At 35.3% G+C, this 26002-nt stretch overlaps 1 protein-coding gene across 4 annotated transcripts in view; it reads left to right on the top strand.

The window, feature by feature from the left end:
- COL4A5 (collagen type IV alpha 5 chain) overlaps positions 1 to 26002 on the top strand; it is a 231314-nt gene that overhangs the window by 114774 nt on the left and 90538 nt on the right. For all 4 annotated transcript variants that reach the window (XM_047715739.1, XM_047715736.1, XM_047715735.1 and 1 more), the window contains exons 4-19: positions 565 to 609; positions 6299 to 6343; positions 6429 to 6491; positions 8978 to 9031; positions 9375 to 9401; positions 11445 to 11525; positions 14295 to 14357; positions 16398 to 16433; positions 16520 to 16561; positions 16714 to 16806; positions 18045 to 18098; positions 18195 to 18251; positions 18502 to 18546; positions 20285 to 20338; positions 22045 to 22086; positions 24512 to 24644. In XM_047715739.1, coding sequence (XP_047571695.1) covers positions 565 to 609; positions 6299 to 6343; positions 6429 to 6491; positions 8978 to 9031; positions 9375 to 9401; positions 11445 to 11525; positions 14295 to 14357; positions 16398 to 16433; positions 16520 to 16561; positions 16714 to 16806; positions 18045 to 18098; positions 18195 to 18251; positions 18502 to 18546; positions 20285 to 20338; positions 22045 to 22086; positions 24512 to 24644 — 934 coding nt within the window. The remainder of the gene's footprint in view (positions 1 to 564; positions 610 to 6298; positions 6344 to 6428; positions 6492 to 8977; positions 9032 to 9374; positions 9402 to 11444; positions 11526 to 14294; positions 14358 to 16397; positions 16434 to 16519; positions 16562 to 16713; positions 16807 to 18044; positions 18099 to 18194; positions 18252 to 18501; positions 18547 to 20284; positions 20339 to 22044; positions 22087 to 24511; positions 24645 to 26002) is intronic.

Raw genomic sequence — 26002 nt, 5'->3', positions numbered from 1 at the left:
AGGGTCCTGGGATTGAGCCTAGCATCAAGCCCCACATCAGGCTCCCTCTTCCGCAAGCTTGCTTCTCCATCTTCCGCTCCCTCTGCCTGTGCTCCCCCTGCTGTGTGTGTGCTCTCTCTGTCAAGGAAATAAATAAAAACTTAAAAAGAAAAGAAATGATACTCTTTATTACCAGCATGGCAAGCAGATCGACACAATATAGAAACTGCCCAGATTTTCAGCTTGTATTTGGGTTATGCATGAATGATTTGAGGAGTATCCGTACCACTATTTCATCTTCGTTTTGTATGATTTTCAGGGTTCACTTTACAGATACAAAGTTTCTGCTACATGTCAGCAGTTTTCTTCTCAAAAAGTGAAGACCTTTCTTCTTCTTCTTTTTTTTTTTTATAACTTACCTCAGTGCTTTCAGTATCAATGATAAATGCTTCTTTCTTAGGTATGTAAGTTTCTCACTTTCACAAAGATTCACAAAAATTTAAGTCTCTTATTGTTATAATGTAAAATTAGTTTTTTGAGGGCTATTTTTGGAGGAACAAGAACTAAATATATTGTGTTTTTCAGGGTGATGATGGAATTCCAGGGCCACCGGGACCAAAAGGAATCAGAGTAAGTGATATTTGCTGTATATCAAAAGTTTTGTTGGTCAAAACAGAGAAAAAGCAAATGAAGTATTGTGAGACAACCGAAAAAGACTCATATTAAAATGCAAAAAGAGAAATATAGTCTTTAAAAAGTTAAATGTAAGAGTTGGTATATGTCTACAATTAACCTTTCTTTAGTATTTTGGTAGTTAGCTATGTATCCAGATGTCTGCTTAAACTAATGTAAGATTTTAAATTAGTTTATTGATAAGAAATACAAAAGTGATAAATTCTAATAGTTTATCAATTTATTAAAAACATGTATCATACATTAAACCAGAACTTCCCAACCATGTGATCTTAGTCCTCTGGGTTCAGAGGGGCAATCACCTCAGGTTGTGTACCCTTCCTCGTGTACCATATACAAATATTATAATTTTCTTTGTTATCTTGAAGAGAGTCAGTTTGGGAAGCACTAATTTAAACCACTGTGTTAAAAAGTAACTACTTTGGAAGTACACAACATTTTCTCAATTCTAAGATGTATAATTTTTCGTGTTAATGTTCTGAAAGCCAGGATTTGTCTCAAAATGGAAGTGCATATTTAGAGTAATTTTTCTGAAAAGCTTTTAGGTTGACATATATCTTTCAGTGTGTTTCAGAATTGGGGGAAACTAGTTTAAAAATAGTCCTGGCTTTTGGAAAATCGTATTTAACTCTTCTGAGCTTCAGTTTCTTCATTTGTTAAATTAGAGAGTTAAACAATACAATCTCCAAGGTGCTTTTTAGCTCCAAAATTCTGTGTTCATAGATTGACAAAGCCCTTTAATACAAGTATAAAGTACATGGGTGATGACATAACATATTTATTTATGTGACAAAGACAGTTAAACATTCTGATCCCTTGATCTCCAGAAATTTAGTAGCTGTACAAATTTTACATAAACATTAAAAACATTCTGTTTGCTGTATACTTCTTGACAACATATAGTTTGTTGTACTTCTCATGCCTGGTTTTTTTTAGGGAACTGGATAAACAGGAAAGAAACTCAAAACCTTGTCCATTCTTTCAATTCCTATTTGAAAGTACCTGAGTAGTCTATGTCCTTCAACTAGAACTTCAGAAGTACATAGGAATAGGTAGCCTGATAGTTCCTCATCCTTGCCTCTCAGCCCATAGGCAATCTTGACATCCAAATTTTAAAAGACTTGTTATGGAAAATTTTAAGCATACCCAAATGTACAGAGAATATAGTACAGTGAACCCCATGTGCCCATCAGTCAGCTTTAAAAGTTAGCAACATTTTGACAAGTTTGTTTCATCTATACCCCACCACTATTTTGGGGGAGTATTTTTAGGTAAATCCCACATATCATTCATTCCACCAATGAATACTTCAAGATGTCTACTGATAGCCACATGACCAGTATACAATTATGACACCTCAAAAAAGTAGCAATAATTTTTCAAATATACTTTAAAACGCAGTCCTTATTAAGATTTCTATGGTAGATGTCCTTTAATAGTAGGTTTGTTCAAACAAGGATCCAATCAAGTTCCACATATTGCATTTGGTTGCTGTGTTTCTTAAGCCTCTTTTATTATGTTATTGGAGAAACTGGGTCATTTGTATTTACTTCATTCTACATTCTGGATAAGACTGTTTCTTCATGATGTCATTTATTTCTTTTTATATATTTTTAAGATTGTATTTATTTGAGAGATTTGAGAGTGAGTGAGAGAGAGAGAGCGCATGTGCATGAGTGGGGGAGGGGCAAAGGGAGAGGGAGAAGCAGACTCCCCACTGAGCAGGGAAGGGGAGGCTGGATTTGATTCCAGGACTTTGGGATAATGACTTGAGCCGAAGGCAGATGCGCAACTGGCTGAGCCACCCAGGCACCCCCATGATGTCATTTTAATTGTTCGTCTGTCCCCATATTTCATGCAGACTGGAGGTTACCTTATAAGAGGCACTAGAGAACTTTCTGGGGATATAGAAAGATCTGTGTACTTAAGATTTGTGTATTATATTATACATAAATTATACTGCAAAATATGAAAGAAAATAGAAAAAGAATACTATATACATAGTGCTGCATACTTACTATTGAATTACATCTTATGGTACAAACATCTGTTATCCCACTTTTTTGATGTTAGGCTTGATCAGTTGTCTCAGGTATATGAGCCTGATTTTGCCATCAGAATTTCCCCATCAACTTTCATCTAATGGTTTAGTATTCATTGGTGATCATTGCCTAGATCCATGTTTTGTTCAGAGTTGCAGAATGGTGATTTTTAAAATTCTATAAATTATTTATTAGCTAGAATTCTAATTTATCAGCTGGAATTCTAATAGGGAAGTGAGATAATACACCAGCAACTTTGAGTGATGGTCAGGAAGGTTTTAAGAATTTGTTATCATTATAAACACATGAAATTTATGGGACCAGTCACTTATACTCATTATTCTTTTTTTTTCAAAGATTTTATTTATTTATTTGACAGACAGAGATCACAAGTAGGCAGAGGCAGACAGATAGAGAGAGAGGGGGAAGCAGGCTCCCTGCAGAGCACAGAGCCCGATGTGGGGCTCGATCCCAGGACACTGGGACCATGACCTGAGCCGAAGGCAGAGGCTTTAACCCACTGAGCCACCCAGGTGCCCCTCATTATTCTTTTTGAAGCCAAAATTATCCTATCTTTGGCTTGTGGGAATCCCTTTAAGTTGGCCCCTGTCCTGTGTCTTTTTGAAAAAACTATATTGATCTTTGATAACTTCCTTGCGTTTTGATAGAGGACTCCTCAGGCTCATTTTGTACATTTCCTCTCCAGATCTGAAATTGGCCATGTATCTGATTCTAGGCTCTTTTTAGTAAAAAATACGATTTAGATACCATAATCTAATGTTAGGGGTTTTCTTTGCTACTGGTAGTCAATTATTTTGGTGTCTTTTCAGTTGACAGAATTAAGAAAAAGGTATTTTCTAAAGGGAAAAAATATCATGAGTTTATATTATTACTTCCAATTGAAACTTAAAGTGAAAAGAGTTCGTATACTTTCTCTTTCCCCTGCCACCTTCCCCTCCCTTTGGTGAAAATCTCAATTCCTAATAACATTAATATAATTTATTATTTTCTTTATCCTACAATATACCTATGATAGCTTCAAAATAACAATTTGCAAGTGAACAAAATAACGATTTCAATTTTAGTAGTAATGATAGAATTCTTAAGTGCCATTATTTCTTTGCTGTTCTTTTTTTCCTCTTTGAATTGACTGGTTTCACTAATAAAGTACAGGTGAAATATCTGTTTTAAAGGTACTTGAAGTAATTTTTTTCTTTGCATGGTTTATGTCAACAACCAGATATATATTAAGTTCATTGGTTCCAGTTTGTTTTCAATTTTTAACAGTTTTCTCTTTTTGCCTCTTCTTACTTGTTAGTTTTAATTATTTAAAATATTTACATTGTTTTCTAATAATGGTATAGTCAGAGATGCTTCCTACCCATTCTTGCCATTCCCCCATTGTTTTTCCTCTTGCCTCTACCTTTTTCTCATTAGACGTAATTTTTTTTAATTTTTTATTTTTTTAATTTCTTTTCAGTGTAACAGAATTCATGGTTTATGCACCACACCCAGTGCTCCATGCAATATGTGCCCTCCATAATACCCAACACCAGGCTTACCTACCTTCCCACCCCCTTCAAAACCCTCATATTATTTTTCAGAGTCCGTTAGTCTCTCATGGTTCATCTCCCCGCCAATTTCCCTCAACTCCCTTCTCCTCTCCATCTCCCCATGTCCTCCGTGTTATTTTTTATGCTCCAGAAATAAGTGAAACCATATGCTAATTGACTTTCTCTGCTTGACTTATTTCACTCAGCATAATCTCTTCCAGTCCCATCCATGTTGATATAAAAGTTAGGTATTCATCCTTTCTGATAGAGGCATAATACTCCATAGTGTATATGGACCACATCTTCCGTATCCATTCATCTGTTGAAGGGCATCTTGGTTCTTTCCACAGTTTGGTGACCGTGGCCATTGCTGCTATGAACATTGGGGTATAGATGGCCCTTCTTTTCACTACATCTGTATCTTTGACATGAACAGACACTTCTCCAAAGACATACAGATGGCTATCAGACACATGAAAAAATGTTCATCATCACTAGCCATCAGGGAGATTCAAATCAAAACCACATTGAGATACCACTTTACACCAGTTAGAATGGCCAAAATTAAGGAGACAGTAAACTACGTGTGTTGGAGGGGATGTGGAGAAAGGGTAACCCTCTTACACTGTTGGTGGGAATGCAAGTTGGTGCAGCCACTTTGGAAAACAGTGTGGAGATTCCTTAAGAAATTAAAAATAGAGCTTCCCTATGACCCTGCCATTGCACTATTGGGTATTTACCCCAAAGATAGATGTGGTTATTTTTATTATTTTTTGTTTATCTTTTCACTGTTTAGTGTCTTCACCCTTCTTATAAAAGTATTGCATATTATATATGCTACTTACACTTTCTTTTACTTAACATTGTGTCCTGGAGATTACTACATATTTCAGTGCACAGAAATCTTTCTCATTCTTTTTAAGGGCTGTATAGGTTTACATTATGTGGATGTGCCATAATTTATTTAGTCATGCCCCTATTGTTTCTAGTGTTTAGCAATAATTATGGTTATATGGTGATTTCTTTTAATTATTTTTATTAATGTATAATGTATTATATGTTACAGGCTGTGTACATCAGGGGTACAGGTCTGTGAATCATCAGGCTTATACATTTCACAACACTCACCATAGCCATTTCTCTCTCTCTTTTTTTTTTTAAGATGTGATTTATTTATTTATTTATTTGAGAGGGAGGGAGAGAGACTAAGAGGGACAGAGAGTGCATCCATGAGCAGGGGGAAGGAGAAGCAGACTCCCCAATGAGCAGGGAGCCCAACGTGGGGCTCAATCCCAGGACTTGAGGATCATGTCCTGAGCTAAAGGCAAATGCCCAACCTAATGAGCCACCCAGGCACCCCTATGTGGTATTTCTAAACTTTAGTTGTAACAATTCTGTAATCAGTAACCTTGAAATTCAGATTTTGTTTCATAATTTCTAGTGTAGCTTTGGGATAGGTTCTTAGAAGTGGGTTGCTTCAAAAGGTAAAACCGTGTAATTTTGCTAGCTACTTCAAATTTCTCTCCATGATATTTGAATCCCATTAGCTGTGTGTAAGAGTACCTCTTTCACAGAGTCTCACCTACAGAGAATATTGTCAAACTTGTATTTTTGCCAATTCTGACAGGGAAATTTGAAGAATTTTTGGAGCAATCACACTGACGTTCACAGGAGCAGATATATTTGCCACTTACCCATCCCCTGCTAAATTCAGTATTCATCACAAACCTGGGACAACCACTTTATCTTTTAGGAAAGACATTTATTCCATGAATTTGCCCACTCCTGCTAAGTAAGTGCAATGAAGACAGTGCTCCCTCAAATAGGAGTTTTTTCGATAGTTTCCAAGGAAGAGACTTTTAAATACATGTAGGAGGGTTTTTTTTCTTTATAGAAAGCGAATGGTAATTATCAATGAGACACATTTGTCCATTGCTATTCTAAATGTACTTTTTGTAACTTCCTTAGGTAGGATATAATTTTATTCTTACTGATTGTTGTTTGGTTCAAGGAATTTCTTTCTTATTATAGGGTCCTCCTGGACTTCCTGGATTTCCAGGGACACCAGGTCTTCCTGTAAGTAGAATTTGGCTTTTTAATTGAAAATTCCTTCAAAAGTATTCTAAGAAATATTATATATGTGTTATAACCCTTTTCAAAGGGAATGCCAGGCCATGATGGGGCCCCAGGACCTCAAGGTATCCCTGGATGCAATGGAACCAAGGTGAGATTTTTTTTTCACCTTAATCTTGGGCAATATGCTTGATAATAATAGATTTTAATGTTTAAGGAAATCAGTATGAAGAATATTAGAGATATTTTAGCTTTGCGTCTAAGACATATATAAGATATGTTTTGTGTTAAAATTTTCAATATATTGAGGGCGCCTGGGTGGCTCAGTGGGTTAAGCCGCTGCCTTCGGCTCAGGTCATGATCTCAGGGTCCTGGGATCGAGTCCCACATCGGGCTCTCTGCTCAGCAAGAAGCCTGCTTCCCTCTCTCTCTCTCTCTGCCTGCCTCTCCGTCTACTTGTGATCTCTCTCTGTCAAATAAATAAATAAATAAAAAATCTTAAAAAAAAATAAAAAATAAATAAAAAAAAAATTTCAATATATTGAAAGATCAATAATTCTTTAGACATGGATAGTCAGCTGAGATATTGCATTAGATTGAAGATTATTTACTGAATCCTATTTTGACTTTAGTGTAAAGTAGGATGAGAGTTAAAAAGGAATTAGGGTATATAAGTTTCAAATATTATGTTAGTTGTTAAGAGTAATACTTAATGAATGTCATTCATTACCTTTGCCTTTTTTAAAACTAGGTACAATGTAAGATTTCAAAAATTCGTGTTTTTGAATTTTTTTACCTTGCCTAATAACTTAAGAAAAATCCTAAAAATCTACCTGTAATACAGGACATTAACTTTTACTATAAACTATTAGTATGAAAATGGAAACTCTTCTCCATCAGCTAAAATGAAGAATTTAGTATTTAAAAAGAAAAATAAAACCTTACATATGAAAAAACATTTTTCCAACCCACTTTTCTTACCTTTCAACTGTTTGAATTTATTATAAGATGATAGCAAGGATAAAAAATGAGAAAAATTTGCTTTTTTGACAGATTGTTTATTATAGCCTCTGTTCTTATTCCCTCACTTTTTTCATTTTCCTGTCTATTAATGCAATGTTTTTATTTTCTATATATCCTTTTGGCATTTTCCATTCTGCACATGATATTCTGTGGAATTGTTCATGAAATATCTTTGATCCTTCTAACTTAATGGCATGTGTCAGATGTTGTATTAGGGTACATATTTAAAATAACTTGAACAAACTATTTTGTATTATGAAGACTGTATTTTGTGATAATTGTTGCAATATATACGTGAAGGCAATAAAATTATTTTTACCTCCAGTATTGCTCCAGGTCACTGTGACCTTTGCCAACAACAACATTTTTGGGGGATGGGGATTTGTGAGGCTTACATGAGTTCTTCATTTCAGCTGGGGCAGCCTTACAGTGACAGGACTAACGTGGAGTAGTTTGCATGGAACATTGCTTTTAAAGTGGGCTACATTCTTGTGCCTATTCTGGTTATTTGTTTATTTGCCAGCAGGCCTTGAGCAACAAAAAGACCACTAGCCAAAATTTTAAATTTGAAGACCAATGTATCCACAATGCATATAGTCTGCTATATGATGAAAGGGATCTTTTCTTTCTTTTTATAAAGCAGCACCTTAGCAGATCTCATGATTAGTTTATGTGTGAGGCCCCCCATTATGTGAGCAACAAATTTTTAAATGGAATTTATTAAGTATACTTTCAGATTAATATTTTTTAATATTTCTTACTATGAAACTAATAGAATGAGCCCTAGAGATGGAATCAGAATACATGGGTTCTTTTGTTTTCTGTCTTCTAAACTTGATGTACAGGTGTCTGGGCCAGTTTTTTACATATGTAAAAAGTGATGGAGAGAGGAGTACTGGACAAAGTAATTCAAAGGCCCACAGCTGTAATAATCTTACTCTTTTAAGCCTTTGAGAAGGATGTGTCTAGGATTACTATAGCATGTAGACATTAGAAATGAGATTGCATTGGGGTTCTTCTACAGCAATTTTACTTTTGTTTTCTAAACCAAGTGTCCATATTAGTACTTTACAATAGTGAGTGAGAAAAATCGGGTGCCTAGAAAACATAATGACCTGCAATTGCCAGAACTATTGCTGTTATTGTCCTTTTGGTGATACTAATGGCATTCTTTCTTACCATCTTTTCCTCTTTACAAAAATAATTTGAAATAGCTTACAATAAAAGAAAAATGCGATAGGGCAGTTAAAATAAGAATCTATATAATGCATGGGCAGGAAATTGAGATAAATCATTAACTATTAAATGTGATGATGGCCAGGAGTCTTTGGTGTGATCATCTCAAAATGGATTTGTCAGAAGAAAATGACTGGGGTAGAAGATTTTTTCTTTATTTCTGATTAGGATTGATGAGTAGGGATAAAAGTATCTTAGAAAGCTGAACTGATATGGACAGTTGATATTGAAGTAATTGGAAAGGGAAGGATAATGAGTTTTTGGCAACCTGGCATGTTTCAGAATGACTTACAGGAATCTTTTCAACAACTTATTGTTTGTTGGCATAGTTATGCTTTGTTTCTTGTTCTTGCATACTCTTTTATTTTTAACTCCTAGGGAGAACGTGGATTTCCAGGCAGTCCCGGTTTTCCTGGTTTACAGGGTCCTCCAGTAAGTTATACAATTTGAGATTATAATGAACACAGGAATTGACTGAAGCAGAAGTGTAGAAAGTGAGCTCAGTCCATTTGTGTGGAGCAAAGTAGTATATTGAAAACTAGAAAAATATAAAAAGATTCTTTTTAAAAGAAGTTGGTAATACAGCTCTGTGCTGGATAAAAGCAAGGATTCTGTTGTATTTAATATAAATGTCATCTTTATGTATCCTAAGATACTGTTTACTTAGAATGACCCTACAGTAATCTATTTAATTGACTCTATTTGGAAAGCAGTGTGTTCTTTTGCTCGCACCCCTCTCATATATATAAAATAATCCTTTTCTTTTTAATAATAGGGACCTCCTGGGATCCCAGGTATGAAGGTAAGCATCTCATACTAGGAAAGTAACATTTTGAATAAGATATTCAGAAAGCTTGCAGCTTCAATCAGATAATGTCTCTTGACTTTTGCCTTAAAATAGATGTTTCTACAAATTGTGTGGTTACCTATAAGCCCTCCTTAAGTAATCTCCTTTGTTCCATGGAAGTATCTTCTGTGTGCTGATACACTTGTAAATGTGTATATCAGACTTAATTTTCTTTTCTTCTTTTCTTTTTCTTTTTTTTTAAAGATTTTATTTGAGAGAGAGAAGGAGCATGAGCGGGGGTAGGGGCAGAGGGAAAGGGAAAAGCAGACTCCCCCCTGAGCGGGGAGCCCGACACCAGGCTTGATCATAGTACCCTGGGATCATGACCTGAGCTGAAGGCAGACACTTAACTGACTGAGCCAGCCAGGCGCCCCTCAAGTTTCTTCTCTGATACTTTCAGTTCCTATCACATTTTGGTGCAGTTGACCATCTGCTCCCTCTAGAAATGCTCTTTTTCCCTGACTTCTGTGACACTACCCTTTCATGATTTTTCTCCTGTATCTCTTTGTTCATCACAGTCTGCTATAGGAGCTCATTCTATTCTATGTAGCAGGTATCAGGACACAGTTCTGACCCCTTTTTCTCTTCTCTGCCTAGCAATATTGTTAAAACTCATGGTATTGTTTACTCTCTAGCTACTGAATACCTACATTTATATCTCTAGACTTTTCTTATGCATTAGATGCATGTATTAAACTGCCTCCCTGACGTCTCTACTCAGATATCTCTGAGACATTCAAATTAACATGTTCAAAGTTAACCCAGACCCCCGAAACCTGAAAGTTAGTATTTACATCTTCTACTCCTTCACACACCTCCTCATTCCATTCTATCACTAAATACTGTTAATTTTGCCTATAAAATGTATCTTAAATTCATCTACTTGTCTCCATCTCCAGTGCCACCACACTAACCATATTGTCTCATCTGGACTATTATAATAGCTTCTTCTTAATTAGTCTTTTTTTTTCCCACTACTATCCCTCACCTCACAGCTTGACTTATTCTAGATTAAATACTCAAGAATGACCTTTTAAAAACATAAACCAGTAATTTAATCTCACTGCATATAAACTTTCAAGGGCTTCCCACTGCATCTGAGATACAGTCCATATTCTTTTTCAAGGCCTGTAAGACCTGCATGTTCTGGACCCTGCTTACATTTCCAGACTTCTCTTTAAACCACTTTTCCCTTGGCTCACTGATCACACTGGTCTGCATGAAGTCATTTGAATGTACCAAGCTCTTCATTTTTTGGGACCTTTGTAGTTGCTACTTCAACTATCTAATACTCTTAACCCATTTTTACCTGGCTGACTCCTGATTATCCTTTAGTTCTCAGCCTCCATGTTGCCTTCATGGATTGCCCTTTTTCGACTACCCAAACTTATTTTTCCACTATATCTTTTTTTAAATGAAATATATTTAATGTGTAACACTGTATAAATTTAAGGTATGTAACATGTTAATTTGATACATTTATATATTATGGTTGCCATTATAACAATAATTAGTGCCTCTATCATGTCACATAATTATCACTTCTTTTCAGTTCTCCAATTTCTTTATCATGTACCATGTTATTTTTCTCCATAGCCTTTAACTGAACCTTTTGTCGTCTTGTTTACATGTTATGATCTGCATCTCAAAGCCAGTACATTGATATCACCATGAGGACAGAGGTCTTGTTTATCTCCTTCACTACTGAATATTCAGAGCCTAACAGTTCTTGGAAAATAGTAATAATTAATAAATGTTTTTTAATGAATGAGTAACTGAAGGTACCACAGGCTTTTTTAATAAATCGGTTATACTTCAGTGTATTCTGGCCACTTCCCCATTTCCCTTTAAAAGGTAAATTTATTCATGTTAATTACTGAGATAGCCTAATCTTCAGAACATTTATATGACAGATTTAATTTTCAGATTTTTTTTTTGTGCTCTTGCCCGTTTTCATGTGTCATAACTGTTACAACTTCCACTGATGATTTCTTTCAGGGAGAACCAGGCAGTATAATTATGTCATCACTGCCAGGACCAAAGGGTAATCCGGGATATCCAGGCCCTCCTGGAATACAAGTAAGTATCCAGTGATTTTCTTCTTTTCTTTATTAATTAAATCAGATCACAGTATCATTTTTTTCCTTCAGTCTTTAGTTCCCTCTATTTTAGTTACGGAAATTATCTGAAGTTTGATAGACATTGCATGTACCTCATACCTGAAAATAAAAGTAATCTGGACCAGGGAGAATTTTATAAAGGACTGCTTTGTTCTTTTATCTTTCTATCCAGTTTCCATGGAAATTTTTGTTTTGGGGTTTGGCAGCAGAAAGACACTTCCGTATTCTTTTTCTTCTGCTCTGAGGATCAGTAGGTGGTAGGAGTAGTCCTGATAACTGTAAATGGTCTGATTAAAAATAAAAATTGTAGGACTCTCATTTAAGATATTAGAAGACATCATTTGTAACACAGTTATGTATAACATATGAACATATTTTGAAGGCTGAAGGAATAAAATTTATGTATGCTGAACATCAAGTATAATCTTTTATTTAAAGATTTTATTTATTTATTTGACAGAAAGAGACACAGCAAGAGAGGGAACAGAAGTAGGGGGAGTAGGAGAGAGAGAAGCAAGCTTCCCCTGGAGCAGGGAGCCCGACCTGCGGCTTGATCCCAGGACACTGGGATCATGACCTGAGCTGAAGGCAGATGCTCAGCGACTGAACCACCCAGGCACCCCCATCAAGTATAATCTTAAGAAAAAAAGTTATGTTAGTCTATAGATAACATGCATAAAGAGAGCAACATCTTTTGAGTATTTATAGATCAGGTAGTCACTTTCTTGAGGTTTATATTTCACAAAGATTGATCCCTTTGCCAAAAAATATCAGTACTTTCTAATATTTGATTAGTGAGATACAGTGTTGGGGAATTTTTTCATTAACTACCAACTCATTCCATGCTTGACAAAACCCATCCATGTGCTCGTAAGTAGTCTCAATCTTGCCCTTTATCCCTTATAATTTTTAGTTATGTAATATTTGAAAATGTAGCAGAATACATACAAAATATATGTATGTTATGAAGCATAGCTGCCAAATGAACATCTATGAATCCAAAATAACATTTAAGAATGAGAACATTTCAAATAATTTTGAATCAACCTGGGGTTTCCTTGACAGTCACAGCCTTTTGCATTCTACCAAGATAGAAGTACCATTTTGAGTTTTCTGTTGTTTCTTAAAGATAGTTTTGTCATAAATACATGTATCTCTAGAGTGTTTGATTTTCCTTTTAAAATAACATAAAAATTTATATAGTTTTCTGTAACTTTTTCTATTTGATATAAATATTTTTAACTTTATTTTTTCAGTATTCCAGAATTCATTGTTTATGCACCATACCCAGTGCTCCATGAAATATGTGCCCTCCTTAATAACCACCACCAGGCTCACCTATCCCCCACCCCCCACCCCTCCAAAACCCTCAGTTTGTTTCCCAGAGTCCATAGTCTCTCATGGTTCGTCTCCCCCTCCAATCTGATATATTAAGATATATCCATATTATTGTATGTGACTGTAGTTATTTCAGTTTCACTTCCATATGACATAACATTGTGTGAACATACTACAGTTTGTTTCTCTGATCTATTATTAAATATTTGGTTGTTCAGGAATTTTTTAAAATTACAAAATAATCCAGGATTTATATCTAGATATGGAATTGCTGGATTTCACTGAAGTCAAATTTTCAGCTTTTTAAGACGCCAAATTGTGTTCCACAAGAGTTACATCATTCCCTTATTTGTTGTCTCAGTTATTCTCACTTCCTTGTCTTTAATCTTATTTATTTTTTATTTAATTTCATTAATTTTTTACATCCTTTGAAATTTAAAAAAAAGTTTTATTCTAGTATTATTAACATACAATGTTATATTCATTGCAGGTGTACAATATAATGATTCCACAATTCTGTATTTATCACAATAAGTGTACTCTTCATCTGTTTCACTTATTTCACCCAGTCCCTCATCTGTGTCCTCTCTGGCACCATCAGTTTGTTCTCTTTAAGAATCTGTTCTTTTTTTATTGTCTCTTTAATTTTTCTGTTTGATTAAATTCTCAATTTGAATTCCACATAATGACTGAAATCCTGTAGTATTTATCTTTCTCTAACTCATTTTACTTAGCACTATACCCTCTAGATCTATCCATGTTGTTACAGCAAATGGCAAGATTTCATTCTTTTTTATGCCTGAGTAATCTAGTGTGTGTGCGCACGTGTGTGCATGGATGCACACAACACATCTTTATCCATTCAGCTATGGTTGGACACTTGAGTTACTTCCATATCTTGGCTATTATAAATAATGCTGCAATAAACATAGGGGTGCATATACATTTTCAAATTAGTGTTTTCATTTTCTTTGGGTAAATACATAGTTATTTTTTACTTTAAAATAGAAAAGCCACCTGGAAACTGGTAGTCCTTCTCTTCCCATTTCTGGCATAAAAGCCCACTAAACACCCATCTTTATCACTTTATTTTATAAAACTTCCTTATATGTGTTTGTCCTCTGTTTGTTATCTGCCACTGTAAAAGTAAAAAGTTTTCTAAAACTTTTTGTAAAAGCTGTAGCCATTCTTTTTAGTTGAAATTCTTTATAGTTACTTAATCCTTTTATTCTTATACATTTTAAAATTCTGCTTATAATACTGCAGAATTGTAGAATTGTATAACCAAATTCTGACAATTACTTAAGTTAAAATTTCATTCATTTAGTTCTTTGCTTGATACAGTGAGAGGGTTTTTTTTTCATCCTTTTCTTTACTTCCTTTATAACAGGGCCCAGCTGGTCCCATTGGTTTACCAGGGCCAATTGGTCCCCCAGGACCACCAGGTTTGATGGTAAGCTTGCTTCTGTAATTTCATTTCTCCTACTTTAAAAAAAATTTCTCTCAGGAATAGTAATATTATTTCTACTACTTGAAAGTATAATGTATTTTCAATGTTTACAATCTATATTTTTTATTTTATTTCTTAAAGATTTTATTCACCCATTTGACATAGAAAGAGAGCACAAGTAGGAAGAGCAGCAGGCAGAGAGAGAGGGAGAAGCAGGCTCCCCACTGGGCAGAAAGCCTGATGAGGGGCTTGATCCCAGAACTCTGGGATCATGACCTGAGCCAAAGGCAGACATTTAACCAACTGAGCCACCCAGACACCCTATTTTTATTTTTAAATATTACTTATTTACTTGAGAGAGAGAGAGAGAGAGAGCGCACAAGCTGGGGGAGAGGCAGAAGGAGAAGCAAACCTCCCCCTGAGCAGGGAGCCGACAAGGGGCTCGATCCTGGGAGTCCAAGATCATGACTAGAGCCGAAGGCAGTTGCTTAATGGACTGAGCCACCCAGGTGCCACTAAACATTTCTTTTTTTAATTTATAGGATATTTTAAAATGCTATGGTAAACGATATACATGCTAAGTTATAGCTTCATTTTATAGATGTGGAAAAATGAGGTACATAAAAGGAAAGATTTTAAATAAAATATTTCATTGGTTACCTCTTGATGTGTCAGTGTTGAAGCTGATTCTAGCCATTGCATTAAGTCTTCTAGGGCAGTTCTCTAGTCACTTGATGAAATGTGTTTCTTCAAACTGCTGTTTTCTGTTTAAGAGGAACAAAAATGGGTATTCAGGAAAAAAAGTTGGCTCTCATTTCTGAGGGGCCTGTGACAAAACAGTCGGATTGGTGAGGGTAATGAGTCACTCTGCAATGGGATAAGGATTTGTGTATTCTAGAAAAAAAGCAAAAACGTCTAAAGAGCTTGACTACGCAGCTAGTTTTCTTTACTACTTCTGTGGTCACTCATACTTTCTACTGTAATTAAATTCTGAGTATTTTTGCCCCTGAAATACTTTGATTTCATTCAAGTCATGTTTTGGACTTAGAACTTTGCTTCTTAAAAGGGCAAGAAAATTGGACTTCAGTCAAAGTAATTTTTCATGTGCCACTCCATCTCTCATCTACCATATATTTAAGTGACAGTTTTCATTATACCTTTATAGATTGCACAGTTTTGCTTGTGATAATTGGTTCTCTATTCTTGAATGAAGGAAATAACATTTGGTAAATACTAAAAGAATCTACCAGAAAGACTGATTTCTGCTTTCCTGGAAATATCTATGAGAGGATTAGAAAACCCCTTTGTTTAGTCTGTTTTGGTGGTAGACATCTTGCAAAGCATGAGACTCTGGACTATGGCACTTTTTCCTAACTCTGTTGTTACAACATCAGTATACCCTGGGTGTGTTGTTACATCTTGAATTTCCTCAACTCTTGTGGCTATATAACTGATTCACTCTGCATTCCTGAATGTTCCTTCAATTAACCCTGATTCAACAGGTGAAGCAAAGTCTTAGAAATGCCACCAGAGTACAGTATGTAAATGAATAGGTCCATTGAGATCAAAGAGGTGATATACTAGGGCAAACAAATGCCTGTTTAACTTTTCAAGCCTTGAAACATTTCAAAGGCCACATAAAATTAAAACTGAACTAAAAAAGTAAATGGATGCTTTTAGAACTAGAGATTTAATTTCCTTAAGACACCAAATTTATTTACCTGTAATTCTGATATGAGAAATTTGATATGTTTGTTGCAGTTAACTTTTGTATTAATTTTTGGCACTTGTGTTACCTCCCTGCCTCTATATATCCTTGTATTTCTTCCCTTACCCACTTGTATGCTGTCACAGGAAGTCTCCACATTCATTTGGCTTGTTAAAATCAATTTAAATCTGAGAAAAAAACAGGAAAATATTATTTTGAAGGACTTTTTCAGTCCTCATTTTTTTATGAAACCAAATAATGATTTTGAAACTGAATACTTTTTTTTAATAAACTTATTAATATATCCCTTTTTCCCCTGTGTCTTCTCTTCTTAGGGCCCTCCTGGTCCACCAGGACTTCCAGGACCAAAGGTAATTTTCTTTTATGTGCATTTTATTTGGTGTGAATTCTTTCTGTTAGTGTCAATGAGATTTTAAACTAAAACCTCTCTCTTCAGGGGAATATGGGCTTAAATTTCCAGGGACCCAAGGGTGAAAAGGTGAGTATAGAAAAATGTTGATTATGCAGCCCTCAGTTTTATCCTTTCCTCATGATTTGAGCTTGTCTTTTTGCAATTGACTTAGCTTACATTTTATATTATTGTCTGTGTAAATTACGAAATATTACTTTCTTATTAAATCTTACAAACAGGGTGAGCAAGGTCTTCAGGGCCCCCCTGGGCCACCTGGGCAGATCAGTGAGCAGAAAAGACCAACTGATGTAGAGTTTCAGAAAGGAGATCAGGTGAGTATGTAGAGAGGAAATCAATGAACATTTTGCTATAAAAGCAGCATTCCATTAAAATGCATTATAAGCTGGAACATAATTATATGGAAGGTACTTTAAAAATAACAAGAGTTTGAGATAATTAAATTTTTAAAGAGCTTTATTGAAATATAATTTACATACCATACAGTTCACCCATTTAAAGTGTACAATTCCATTCTTTTTTGTGTATTCACAGGGTAGTGAAACCATGACTACAATCTAATTTTAGAACATTCTCATCAGCCACCCTCCAAACCCCATACATATTTGTTGTTACTCTTCATTTCTCCCCAAACTCTCAGCCCTAGGCAACCACTAATCTACTTTTTGGCTCTGTAGATTTCTTGACTCTGATCACTTCACATAAATAGAATCATACAGTATATGGTCTTCTGTGTCTGGCTTCTTCTACTTAGTATGTTTTCACGTTCTTCCATATTGTAGCATGTATCAGTACTTCATTTCTTTTTATGGCTGAATAATGTTCCCTTGTGTGACTATTCCACATATTATTTATCCCTTTATCAGTTGATGAACATTTGTATTGTTTGCATTTTTGGCTATTATGAATAATGCATGTACAAAATTAGGTACAAAATTAGGTCATGGTAAGGTCGATGGTCATTGTCTTAGATGACTATCTTCTCTATATTTCACTGATATACAAAGAGAAAGATGCTATTATAAACCATTGTCATGTTTAGAAATAATTATCTGATACCTTGCTTCTATAGAATAGATGAGATCATACATATCTTTTATAGCACAGTGACCCACCCTTGAACAAAGTGTGTACATTGTTGTTTCACTTAAATGCTAATAATAAAGTTAAGAATTAAGGACAAATTGTACTGAAACTCTACCATCAATATGGATTGGGTCATTTAATTCTCTGCCAAAATGTATGTGTGTTATATAGACCCTATATCTCCTAGTTTTAGGTATTCTTGCTTTTCATAAAATGTATCATTAATAATTTCATTTCAAGTGTTGTCTTTTTATTTACCTCCAAACTCAGCTTGTACATACATTAGAAATGAACTGAATTAACCAGAGATGGCTCTTGGTTCTTTTGCCTAGCAGATTTCAACTTTGAATTAGAAACATCCTATTATCTTTGGTTATACTACATGAGCCTATAGTTCAGTTTGTTAAAAGTATTCTTAGCTAGCTCTAATATTAACGTTGCTTTCCTTTCCCCTACTACTGCGTAGGGACTTCCTGGTGACCGAGGGCTTCCTGGACCTCCAGGGATACGTGGTCCTCCAGTAAGTCACCTAAAATTCTTTAATGTCATTTAATGTAAATTGGTACTGATACATAGCACTCCATGAACCAGTGTTAAACCGCTTTTGTGTGTACAGGGGCCTCCAGGTGGTGTGAAAGGTGAGAAGGGTGAGCAAGGAGAGCCTGGCAAAAGAGTAAGTACTATGACCACTAATTCTCTATGGAAAAAATTTTAAATATGTGTTTGTGTGTGTGTAATTTTATTCTTTCCTCTTAATTCCTATTTTCTTTGTCTCAGAATATCATATTCATTTATTTATTGTAATAGCAAAGTCTGAAAAGTTTACTTAATAGTCCAAGGCAGGGATAAAGTTTGTTATGTTCTTTAATCTCATACTTCCTAAATAACAAATTTATATTCTTGCATTTCTTTTAATCTTATAGGGTAAACCCGGCAAAGATGGAGAGAATGGCCAACCAGGAATTCCAGTGAGTAGATAAAGCCTGTCCCCTTCACCTCACCCCCCAAAATAACATTTGTATGTGGTTCTAGAGACGCAGGATGGCAAACAGGCTTGGGTTTGGAAATAGTTATTATGACTGAAAATTATACCTTCTCTTTTGAATACAAACTTAAAATTTCTTTGTTAAAAAACGAAGTTCAGATTTTTAAGTCAGATTTATTGAGATATAGCATGTATACAGTAAAATGAGCCATTTTCAGTGTACAGTTCTGTGTATTTTGGCAAACACATACAGTTGTATAATCAGCTTTAAAATCAAAAACAGTTCCATAACCTTCAAAAGTTCCCCCAACATTCTTTTGTAGTCATCTTCTCCCTTACCACCCAAAGCCCCTGGCAGCATTTGATGTATTTTCTATCCCTATGATATTCCTTATTCCAGATTGTCATTTAAGTGTAGTCATATTGTATATAGCTTTCTGAATCAGGATTCTTTCACATAGCATAATACATTGTACTCTTTATCAATAGTTCATTCCTTTTATCGCTGAGAAGTATTTGTTTGTAGGGATGTATCAAGATTTGTTTATCCATTTGTCCAGGGGAGGATATTTTGGTTGTTTCCAGTTTGGGCCATTATGAATGAAACTGCTCAAAACATTCACATACAGTATTTTGTATGAACATAAGTTTTTTTTTCAATAAAAGTTTTGACAGATAATTACTACAAAATAAAGTAGAAAATAAAAACATGCAAGTCTAGGAATATTATTTCAAGCAGCCTTAGTATCAAGAGTATGCACAATAGATGTTAAAAGAGGTTTTCTGCGGTGACTAACATAACATAATAAAAAAAAAGGTTTCAAGAACAGAAAATTTGATGAAATTTTGGAGACCATTCTGAAGGAAAGCAGTAATTCTTAACAAGATTAGAAGTTGGAAGTCTTAAAATAAGATAAATTGGTTTCCAGATGATTTTGCTAAATAGGCAGTCCTCAATTTGTAAACTCTATAATCACAAATTACTTTAACATAAAATGGTTTAAGGGGAGGCAAATTCAGGGCCTTAGCTCCTGACAGATTGGTCTTTGTTTCATGGTTTAGGCTGCCATGATAATCAATAATTACCTCTGATTGGTTTTGACAGATATCTTCAGGAAAAAGACTGTTCTCTGTTTTCACTGGGAAAACTCAAGTTAGGTCAAATAAAGATAGTCACCAGACAGGTCAAAAAATGACAACTCTTTGGGAATAGGTACTTGAAGAAGCTCCATCCTAGTTCTTTCCCTTCCATTTGCTGCTACGCTGCTGGTTTTCACCTTGATTGTGAGCTGTTGGTTTTCAAGGATACCATGGGGCTGAGTAAGGGTGTTGGAACTAGAGCAAGTTAAAATGTCACAAAGCTCTGTGATCTTACCAAGATTAAGTCATTTTGTTTTCCCCAACAAATACTTCCTGGATTGCTATAAGCCTTTGGTTAATTTCTAGTGTTCTAAAAAAGTTGACTCTGACCATTTTTTGCCAGTGTTCTTTGTTGCTTTTATGGAGAAGAGGGCGTTTGGACATCTTGACTCTACCATTTTTTTTTTATTATGTTATGTTAGTCACCATACAGTCGTCAATTATTTTTGATGTAGTGTTTCATGATTCATTGTTTGCATATAACACCCAGTGCTCCACACAATACATGCTCTCCTAAATACCCATCATTGCGCTTACTCTACCATTTTTGCTGATGTCACCCTGATCTCTATATTTTAAAGGGTTTGCCTGGTGATCCTGGTTACCCCGGTAAACCAGGAAAGCATGGAGAAAAGGTAAGAATTTTAATACTTTGAAGTGACTGGTTTTATTCTACTTAACATAATCCTTTTCTCTTCCAAGGTTTTTTAATTTTTTAATTTTTTTAAGATTTTATGTATTTATTTGACAGACAGAGATCACAAGTAGGCAGAGAGTCAGGCAGAGAGAGAGGGGGAAGCAGGCTCCCTGCCGAGCAGAGAGCCCAATGGGGGGCTTGATCCCATGACCCCGAGATCACAACCTGAGCCGAAGGCAGAGGCTTAACCCACTGAGCCACCAAGTCGCCCCCCAAGGTTTTTTTTAAAGATTTATTTTATTTTATTTATTTGAGAGAGAGAGAGGGCACGAGAGGGTAGTGGTCAGAGGGAAAAGCAGACTCCCCACTGAGCAGGGAGCCTGATGTGGGACTCAATCCGATCCTGTGACTCAAGGAGCCGAAGGCAGTTGCTTAACCAACTGAGCCACCCAGGTGCTCCCAAGGTTGAGTTCTAAATGAAAAATTTCTTAATAACTAGCTTTTGTATTCAAAACATACCTTCTTTATTCATTTTTTGGTGTTTTGTATCATTTCCTCTAAACTTTCATTCATTGTCCTAAATCACAATCCATGTGATGGAATACATGAAGAATTGTTTAACTTTAGCATTTCCATTGTGAAAAGTTGGTGCCTTCATTTTGAGCATGAATCGGCAAAACTTTTGTTTTTTAGAAAGTGGATTCAGCTCTGTATTAGTGAGGTCCTCATACTAAAAAGGCTTGTAGCTGTGAATTTAGAATGTCTCCACTAAACATTTCCATTCTCTTTGCAGTCATTGTCTGAAAGTCTGTGGCTAATTCTTTGTCACTTTTTTTTTTTCATTTGGCTATACAGCCTGACTGGAAGTCATTTATTTAGTTATCTATTTTAAAAGTGACTTTGAAAAAATGTACAAAGCACACATTTCCCTTATTTATAGCAGACCACAAAATATAAGTTTTCTAATATCTGTGGTCTCTAATTGCCTTATATGAAAACCAATATTGAAAAGCATTTTTTTGCAAGCAAGGAATAAAAGGTGTTACAAACTTGAATGTACCCAGAGGGCGCATGTTTTAATGGTGATTTATCTCTAAACTAGATCAACTTCAAGGTTGGACTAGGAGGCACAGCCAGAATAAAGGAACATAATAAATACTCAGACAACAAGATTTTTTTTTCAAGTAGTAAGTAAAGTGATAGGACCGAATAACTCTTTAAATTAAATAAATGAAGCTTTTAGATAGATGAAGAGTTCCTATGAACAAGTCTAGAACAAAAACAGGGTTGAGAAAAGACATCTATCCTTGGGTCTTAGCCAGTAGAATAACAGTTGCATGCTGTGTTTTTCGTGCTGTTGTACCTACTAGTTTATAGTAACTGTTTTGTCTCTGAATTTGTCTTTCATTAGTTTCTAAGAGGAAACTCACAAAGCAATTATAATTAATTAGTTGTTGCTGATTACAGTTAAGTCCATCAGCTCTAAAGTATCTGTCACTAATTGAAATATCTGAGACAACATCATGGGTCTTCCCAGACTTATTTTAATACTGTCTCATTGCCTTAAGTTGTGTTTCTCTTGGAGATATTTTGTTATGGATTCCTGGGTCTTTCTGAAACTTAGTTATCTGCTATGTTTTTAAGGAAATTGGTGTTTTCATGTGATTTTTTTTTACTAATCTACTTTACACTTATATTAAACAGGGCCAAAAGGGTGACATTGGCCCAACTGGGCCTCCTGGACTTGTAAGTTTTGTGTTTTTTTTGTTTTTGTTTTTGTTTTTAGTCTTCATTTAGCAAATTTATATGAATGCATTCTTATTTTTGTGCCTTAGTATTCCTATCCTTTTCCTCATAGAACACAAAATTCCAAGTCATTGGTAACTTCTACTGGCTTAAAAGTCTACATCTAAAAACTTCAGTAATGTTAACCTCAAAGACTTTGTATTGTTCTTCCTATATGTTACTTCTCCATAGTAAAGGTTCAAAATTATGGCACTGGGTTGTTTTGCATCATGAATGCCAAATTATTTCTCAAGTAACCAGCAGGTGGTGCAAGTGTTGCTTATAAAGGTTCAATAAAAGATACTTGGGAAACTAGGGATTGGCCCTTTTGCCTGCAGAGCTCTGGAAAGATGGATTTGGTCTTAATAGGTTTTCTCAGTTAGTGATTGACTGATTCACACATCTTTCTTCCTTGGGTATGTGCTTTCTGGGGGCTCTTAATCATATGTAGGAAACTGCTCTATGAAAGAATAATTAGGGGGTTTGCAGATTTTGTCATGTTTGCATTCACCATGAAATTTAAGTCAAATATATTTCCAATCTTATTATGAATAAACTATCATTACTACAGTTTGACATATTGGCTTTCGTTTGGTTAAAATTTGGTAAGACTCTTGGTTTTATACTGCCTTGAATCTGTAAAGGTGCAGGTGTCATAACATCTATATATTCAGATGTTTGAGTAACATTAATTCTTGCTGTCCATAGTCAGTCTCAGATATTGATACTTAGTACTTAACAAATCTAATGAGGATATACTTAAAGATCTTAGACAGTTTTTATTCACTTTCATTTTAAAATCAGAATTTTAGTTCTCTGAGAAATAGTTCCTTTATAAAATTAGATAATAACATTTTTAAAGATTTTACTTATTTATTCATGAGGGACGGAGAGAGAAAGGGAGACAGAGGAAGAGGGAGAAGCAGACTCCCTGCTGAACAGGAAGCCCAATGCGGGACTCAGTCGCAGAACCCTGAGATCATGACCTGAGCTAAAGGCCAACGCCTTTATCTGACTGAGCCCCCCAAGTGCCCCTGAGATAATAACATTTTGATAAATATCAGAAGAAATGGAAATTTTTAAAAAGATTTTATTTATTCATTTAGCAGAGAGGGAGAGTACAAGCAGGGAGAGCAGCAGGCAGAGTGAGAGGGAGAAGCAGGCTCTCCGCTGAGCCAGGAGCCCGATGTAGGACTTGATCCCAGGACCCTGGGGTCACAACCTGAGCCGAAGGCAGCTGCTTAACGAACTGAGCCACCCAGCTGTCCCAAAAATGGAAATTCTGTGAATACATTCCTATCCAGCAGCTCACTTTCCCTTTTGAACTATCATCTCCATTCCAGGTCGCACAACTTCCAGTCTCTTTTTGTCTGAATAGTTCTATCCAATAGAATCAGGATGAAATATTGTACTTTGGCAATAGGTGTTGATTTGTATGCCAGCTCAACCTTTGCTTAAATCTAAAGCTTAATTATTATTATAGCTCTATGAGATTAATTTCTTTATATTTCAGTTATTTAACATGAAATTCTTTAGACCGTGAGATTCTAATAAGACCAAGAGAAAAGGAGTGATCAGTCAGTTGATTCTAATCAATAAATCCCTCCTAAAAGAGATGAGTTTGTTTCGTTTTGTTTTAGAGGAAGAAAGAAATGTGGGTTGATAAAGAGAAAGATTGGGAGAAGGCATTATAGATATTTGAAATGGCATATTCAAAGCAAAGGGCAGGAATGTGCAAGATCCATGAAGTGGTTATAACCAGATAGACCTCACTCTCCTAAAACTTCACTGCTAGAAATAACAGGAGATGAAATAGGTGAGAGAGGTATGGAAAGGAGAAGAGATTTGACAGAGTCCATGGTGAAAAGTAGCATCAGACATAGTAAGAAGTGGTGAGCAATTTTGAGTCCTTAAATAGGATAGCTAACACAGAGAAATTGATTTTTAAGGAAGTATATCCTAGCAGTAGATTGGATTGAAAGGAAGAAGCTCTGAGGTGCTTCTGTTAGTCCAAGTGTAAGATGGGCATAGTGGCTGTAGCAACAGGAAAGAAGGAGGTGAATTAGACATTTTCAGTAAAGAATTATCAGGCTTAGGTAACTGGAATGAACTGAATGTGATAAGAGACATCAAAAAAAAAGTTCTAGCTCAAAAGCCTAGGGCTCTGAGGGTGGTAATATTATTACTGGTATTTAACAGTTTCTAATCAGTTGCAGGATAGGAGTGATATGGAATGTGGCTCATAATATGTGTACTTGTCTTGATGATAATTGCATGCAGAGCTTTGTGAAAATGATGACACTGTAATTGTGTGTAGCTGATAGGTTATTTTTAGAACAAATCACTTCCCCTTTGAGTTCCTTTATTTTTTTCTTTCATAATAAAGGTAATTCCTAGGCCTGGGACTGGTGTAACTGTAGGAGAAAAAGGAAACATTGGATTACCCGGCTTGCCTGGAGAAAAAGGAGAGCGAGGACTTCCTGGAATACAGGGTCCGCCTGGCCTTCCTGGACCTCCAGGTAAAAGAGACTGTACTTAATGTTCTTGTGTTTGTAGCATCTTTCCTAATCCACATGTCTGGTATTATCATACTAGTTCCAGGATGAGCAGGGCAGTAGAAGACATGCGTATTTTTTAATTGACGGATACTTCTCAACTCGTACTATAGCCTTTCTCACCAAATTTCTCACCTGTACTTAAAAAAAAAATCCATTGGATAGTTCCCTTTTACCCCAAAAATACAATTTCTACCTTTTATTAATAAATTGCTCCCAGTGTTTCTGTGATCCAAAATGAATCATTACGTTTTTCATTCTGCTATGGAAGGGAATGCTATTCTAATAATGCCTAGTTTTATAATATTTCCTGTATTAAAATTGTAATTGACACTATCCACTTAGAATTCCAAAAATATATCTATGTAGAAATCCTTATAGTGATTTTGCTCTGCAATAAAATTTGGGGGCTCAGCACTGAGTGTTATATCATTCCCTTATTGGAGATAGATAATACAGTAGAGCATTTCTAATTTGGCCGTAGACTGAGTAGCACCCTTGTCCAGCATATGTATTTGGATGTTCTCTAAAATGAAGAGATAATATGGATTTATGTAAAATATGAAAAGTCATCTGGCATAGCACCTGGCAAACATATATGTTTAATAAATTATTGTTTCCTACCCTTCAAAAATTTGACTAATGAATTAATAACATGATGAGATGAGTGATACTCAGTGATCCCCCCAAGGAGAAAGAATAAATGTGGGTTCTTTTCTTTCTAAGGATACACTTTGAATTTCTAATTTCAAGGTAGCAGACTAAACACATACTATGTCTAGAAAATTCAGATAAGGAATTCTTCCAGGATGCAACAAAAAAGTTATAGGATTAGGTCATATGAAAGAAAAATTAAGAGACAAGGGATAAACCTAGAAGTTCTAAAATTTACCATGCAGGAGTTCAACGAGGAGAGAATGGGACAACAGACAATATTTGCAAAATTAATGACTGAGAACTTCTATTTATTGAAAGAAAACACGAGTCCCTATGAAAGTGTATGAATTACCAAGCAAGAGTAAGATAATAATACACAAATACATAATGACATATTGTAGGGACATTTTAGAATTTAAAGATAAAAAGAAACTCTTAAAAACTCTCTGAGGGAAAAGGCAGACCACCTACAAAGCAATGAGAGTCAGAGGAAGATATTGGAGCATTTTCAGAGTAATAAAGAAAAATAATTATGAATTTGGGATTCTTTATTACATCAAACTGTTATTGTAGTGTGAAGATAGGATACTTAGAAAATTTCCCACCTCCAGAACATCTCTAAAGTAGTTACTGGAGGGTTTAGTCTAAGAAGAGGGAAATGAATT

The sequence above is a fragment of the Lutra lutra genome, chromosome X (assembly GCF_902655055.1).
Source record: "Lutra lutra chromosome X, mLutLut1.2, whole genome shotgun sequence".
Classification (NCBI taxonomy): domain Eukaryota; kingdom Metazoa; phylum Chordata; class Mammalia; order Carnivora; family Mustelidae; genus Lutra; species Lutra lutra.
This window is presented reverse-complemented; position numbering and strand designations above follow the sequence as displayed.